The following is a 5,447-nucleotide window of genomic DNA, read 5'->3' on the forward strand; positions in this document are numbered from 1 at the left end:
ACTCTCTCACACACACATTCACACTCTCACACACACACTCTCTCTCTCTCTCACACATACACTCTCTCTCTCACATACACTCTCTCACACACACATTCACACTCTCACACACACACTCTCTCTCTCTCTCACACATACACTCTCTCTCTCACATACACTCTCTCACACACACATTCACACTCTCACACACACACTCTCTCTCTCTCTCACACATACACTCTCTCTCTCACATACACTCTCTCACACACACATTCACACTCTCACACACACACTCTCTCTCTCTCTCACACATACACTCTCTCTCTCACATACACTCTCTCACACACACACACACACACACTCTCACTCTCTCACACACACATTCACAATTCACACACACACACGCTCCAACACGCTCCTCGAACACCCGAGTGTGCGTCTGAACAGGAGTCTGTGCTGGAGTCGGATCAGGAAACACCAGCGGATGCAAACACACTGCCGTACCTCTGAACGGCCTCCGGATCCGGCTCGGCGTCAGATCCCTCCTCATCCACCGGAGTCACGGCCGGGATCGGATGCTGACAAACACACAGAAACACGCGTCAGAGCTCACACTCCGCTTCATCCATCACAGAGCACACCATCAGACCTCACCATTCGCTTTCTGGATTTATTCCATCTTCATTCTGATGAAATCATATTGATTCTTAAATCACAAGTTTGATCTTTTACCTTCACTGAAATCTGAAATCACAATAATCTTTGTGTTTTGTTATTTATGATATGAAACAAAGTCTGAGCTTTCAAATTCGATCAGTTTTATCACTAAATTCAATAATTAATGTGGTTTTGCTGCTCTTTAATGTGTGCTGACAGATGCTGTAGTGAAGCGATCGTCTCTTCCTCTTTCCTACTAGTTACAACATTAAACATGAATGAACTTTCATGAATCATGGGATCGCTCAATCAGTGATTCAACCGCGAAAACACGTCAGTAAAACAGCTAGAGAAGAACAAAAGTCACGTAACGTCACATTTACCTCAGAAAACACATTCAATGACCATAAACTAGAAAAAAGAGAGGAGCATTTTGATCACTATATTACATATGTATTATATTGTGCTTAACCTAGTGTTCTTTATTTAATGTACGTTTGAATAAATCTGACATGAAACAGTTTAAATGTTTATTTCAACAAACTGGAGCAGAAACAATTAAATCATTACGAAGTTGACGTAAAAATGGCCTTATAGTGCAATTTAGATGTGTTTACAATTCTCTCAACAACTCTAAAATAGCAATGAAACATCATATTTTGGACTACTACATTATTCATGTTACTGTATGAACTGACAGGGCTCCCTGTGCAGTTTAAAGTATTAGTTGACAGATTGTTTGACATGTACTGCACCTGATAGCTTGTGAATCAGAATCGAATGAATGTACTCTACTCCAGATCCTGAACTCAGCGGTAACGTCACTGTGCTGATGAATGTCACCTATGATCAATAAAGCAGTACATCATGCTCAGCTGTGAGAAACAGGAGGATTGTGGGATTGTCTCACCGGGCTGGTGACCAGCGGCGACTGACCACGTGGCCTCTTCAACAGCTGCTGCGCGTGAAGCTGAATGTTGGCTCCGCCGTCAGATGCCCGGCGGCCCAGAGGACCCATGCCATTCAGCAGCTGCAGGGTGGGAGGCTGCAGGAGAGACTGTTCCTGCACACGACACACGACAGACATCAGGTGATCTCAGCGTCAGCATCAGCAGGTGTCCGAGCATATATGTGCATGTGTGTGTTTTACCTTGTACTCCAGCTGCTGCGTGGGCTGCAGGTTCGGGGTCGGCATCAGATGCATCTGCGCCATGGTGGGAACCAGCGGCGGGAAGGGCGGCTGAGGGGCCACACGCAGAAACCCAGGGGCCAGTTTCTGAAGATCCTCCTGAATCTCAGCCCTGACAAACACATACAACGTCAGTGCTGGAGGAAGGCAGGATGGGTCTAGAGTGAACTGGGAGAAACTTCGTTTGGGTGGGAGGAGCCTAAGTCAGGTGGGAGGAGTTTAGAGTGAATTTGGAGTGACTTTAGGTGTGTTCGACTTGAAGCGGCGCTGCTCACACCGATCAGTGTGTGACATCAAAGTACCGCGAGAGCTATAGAGAGCAGACAGCTCCATAAGCCCTCGAAACGCTCCCGCGAAACCTTGCCGTCACACTCCGACACACTCTGCTCAGCGCCGCTTCAAGTAGAACACTCCTATTAGTTTGAGGGGTTCAGAATGAACCAGGGTTTCGAGTGAAATGGGAGGGACTTGAGATAGTTGGGAGGAGTTTATAGTGAAATGGTAGGGTTTTGTGTTAGGTGGGAGGAGCTTAATTTGGAGGGACTCGAGTTAAGTGTGAGGGGTTCAGAATGAACTATCGGTTTTCACTGAAATGGGAGGGACTTAAGGTAGGTGGAAGGTGCTGGATTTAGTTAGAAGGGGTTTAGAGTGTACAGAAGGGGTTCGCATTAGATGGGAGGAGTTTAGTGTGAACTGGGAGGGACTTGAGTTGGGTAGGAGGAGTTTAGTGTGAACTGGGAGGGACTTTAGTTAGATGGGAGGAGTTTAGTGTGATCTGGGAGGGACTTCGAGTCAACTAGGAGAGGTTTTAAGTAAACTGTGTGGGACTTGTGCTAGGTAGGAGTGGTTTAGTGAATAGGGAGGGGCTTTAGGCACTGGCTGGGATGTGTGGTACCTGGGGTCGGGAACGCCCACAGTGTGGCGTCTCATGGACAGGTATCGGGCCATCGCTTCTGGACTGGGCTCTTCTCCCTCATCACTGTCCAGAGCCATCGTCCCGTCCGTCTGAAACACACACACGGTCAAAAACAATCCATCCTGCATCCTCACACTCATCCACTGTATATCAGTCCATTTGATTTATGATTTATTCTCACTGATTGTGAGAGCAGAGAGCTGAAAGGAGTGTCACGCTCACCTCGACGATCTGATTCTCGGGGTTTATGAGCTGAACCTGCGGTACCGTCATACTGACAGCACTACTCTGATCCTGCAGGACACACACACACACACACACACACACACACGTGATGAAGCAGATCAACCATCAGCTCCACGCTGGTCAAATACACTGATGGACTCAAAATATGTCTATATAGTTTTTAAGTTTTAGTTTATTTAGTTAACTATTTAGGTTGCTTTGGGAACTAGCTGAAATAAAATAAAATATATAAACCTTAAATTCATTTCTGTTAATATTTATTTTTTATTTCAAGTAATGAAATTTTGATCATTGATGCCTTGATCATTATAAACTAGATTTTCATCTAGTTTTAGTCTTTTCGTTTTGAATTTAACATTTTAAATCTGATACAAATTCTGGCTGCTCTGACCGAAAATAATCCCTTTTGTAAGTGATTTCAGAGCAAATACAGAAAGATAATGACCATCAGAAGGCTGAGAAATACTGCATCACATGACCAGAATCCTCTCACAACCCCACGATCCCCTTCCTCTAAAATCATCATTAGTTCTGCAGAAGCCCACGGCTCTGCTTTCATACAGTATGTAAATGAGGCACTCCAGAGCTCATGCATATTCCTCTCATCAGGAATCAAAGGTTGCTAACGGTAACGGCACACACCTGCATGGTGTTGAGCGGGTAGAGGGGGCGGGGCGTGGGTGGAGCCACACACAGGTTCTTGTGCCGCTTGAGTTTGTCAGACAGCAAACTGTAGGTGGCGCTGTAGTGATCATAGGCATCCGTGTGCAGAGACTGAGAGGAGAAACACAACCATGTGAATGTTCCAGGAGAACTCATCTGAATGAAGGAGGTGTGTGTGTATGTGTGTGTGTGTGTGTGTGTGTGTGTGAGTGTGAGTGTGAGTGTGTGTGAGTGTGAGTGTGTGTGTGGGTGTGTGTCACCTGTAAGGTCCGCTCGCGGTCGAAGCCCATTTCTGACATGGCCATCAGCACCTGCTCATTAATTAACTCCGTTTCTCTCTCCACCTTCACCTGCTCACATTCTGCTATCAGCTGACAGAGACACAGGTAAATCAGCAATAATTCTACACATCGAAAAACTGTTTTAGGTCTAAGAACTGCAAACATCAAGTGTATGTAGTGTGTGTTTTTGTGCTTGTGTGTGTGACTGACTCTGTCAAACTCGGGGTCGGGGTCTCCTTGTCTCATCCACTTGTTCTTGCAGATCTGCTCCATTGAAAGCCGTCGACTGGGTTCCAGAATCAACATGTGTCTGATCAGATACTCACAGTCTGAAACACAACCACACATCAGTCATGTGTTGTGGCTCCTCGAGTATGTGTGTGTGTGTGTGTGTGTGCGCGAAAGTGAGTATGTACTAAGTGTGCAAGAGTGAGTGTGTGTATGAGAAAGCAAGAGTGTGTGAGAGTGTGCGAACGAGAGTGAATGTGTGCGAGTGTGTGAGCGAGAGTGAGACTGTTCAAGAGTGAGTGCGCAAGAATGAATGTGTGTGAGAGTGAGTGAGTGTAAGTGAGCGAGAGTGAGTGGGTGTGAGCGAACGAAAATGAATGTGTGAGTGTGTGTGCAAGAATGAATGTGTGTGAGTGAGTGATTGAGTAAGTGAGTGAGTGAGTGAGTGTGTGCGAGCGAGTGTGTGTGTGTGTGTGTGCACAAGAGTGAGTGTGCGAACGAGTGAATATGTGCGAGTATCTGAGAGTGAGAGTGTGCAAGAGTGAGTGTGTGTATGTGAGCATGAGTGAGTGTGTGATAAGTGTGTGAGTGTGCAAGAGTGTGTGTGTGTGTGTGTGTGTGTGTGTGAGAGAGCAGGAGTGAGTGTGTGTGAGAGTGTGCAAGAGTGTGTGCTAGGGCTGTCAAAATGGCTGAAAAACTAAATTCGAATTTTGTACTTAAATATTATCAAAATTCGAATTATATTCTAATTTAAAATGCATAATTTCAGTTAGGGTGAAGAAAAGCTTTTGGCTTCTCTCCTGAGGCCACAAGAGGGCGCATCGAGCAAAATATTACATGCACGTTTATTCAAAGCATAAGATAACATGACTATCTGCGAAAAAAAGTGCATAATGTTTAAAATAATGCTTATAAACCAATTATAATTAAGTTGCTTAAAGGGGTCATATGATGCGATTTCAATGTTTCCTTTCTCTTTGGAGTGTTACAAGCTCTTGGTGCATAAAGAAGATCTGTAAAGTTGCAAAGACTAAAGTCTCAAATCCAAAGAGATATTCTTTATAAAAGTTAAGAGTTAACCACGCCTACCTAAAACGGCTCGTTCTAACACGCCCCCACATATCTACGTCACTATGTGGGAAGATTTGCATAACGCCGCCCAAATGTTCACGCAAAGAAAGAAGGCGTAACTTTTATTCTCGCTGTAGTATTGTTGCTGCCGCAGCCATGTCGTGAAGACGCTGTGTTTCGTAGTGAAACTACTTTGTTTGGTCTTCCAAAAGAGGAC

At 45.1% G+C, this 5,447-nt stretch overlaps 1 protein-coding gene across 1 annotated transcript in view; it reads right to left on the bottom strand.

The window, feature by feature from the left end:
- The window catches only part of LOC107678574 (serine/threonine-protein kinase SIK3 homolog), a gene marked incomplete at its 3' end in the record, with an annotated part of 19,728 nt that overhangs the window by 12,083 nt on the left and 2,198 nt on the right, over positions 1 to 5,447 (bottom strand). The window contains exons 6-13 of the mRNA XM_016473935.1: positions 4,142 to 4,260; positions 3,911 to 4,021; positions 3,630 to 3,761; positions 2,964 to 3,035; positions 2,721 to 2,830; positions 1,787 to 1,937; positions 1,547 to 1,699; positions 484 to 557 (exon numbers count right to left, since the gene is read on the bottom strand). Of these exons, the coding sequence (XP_016329421.1) occupies positions 484 to 557; positions 1,547 to 1,699; positions 1,787 to 1,937; positions 2,721 to 2,830; positions 2,964 to 3,035; positions 3,630 to 3,761; positions 3,911 to 4,021; positions 4,142 to 4,260 (922 nt within the window). The remainder of the gene's footprint in view (positions 1 to 483; positions 558 to 1,546; positions 1,700 to 1,786; positions 1,938 to 2,720; positions 2,831 to 2,963; positions 3,036 to 3,629; positions 3,762 to 3,910; positions 4,022 to 4,141; positions 4,261 to 5,447) is intronic.

This window comes from Sinocyclocheilus anshuiensis, unplaced genomic scaffold (genome assembly GCF_001515605.1).
Source record: "Sinocyclocheilus anshuiensis isolate Anshui unplaced genomic scaffold, SAMN03320099.WGS_v1.1 scaffold173, whole genome shotgun sequence".
Taxonomy (NCBI): domain Eukaryota; kingdom Metazoa; phylum Chordata; class Actinopteri; order Cypriniformes; family Cyprinidae; genus Sinocyclocheilus; species Sinocyclocheilus anshuiensis.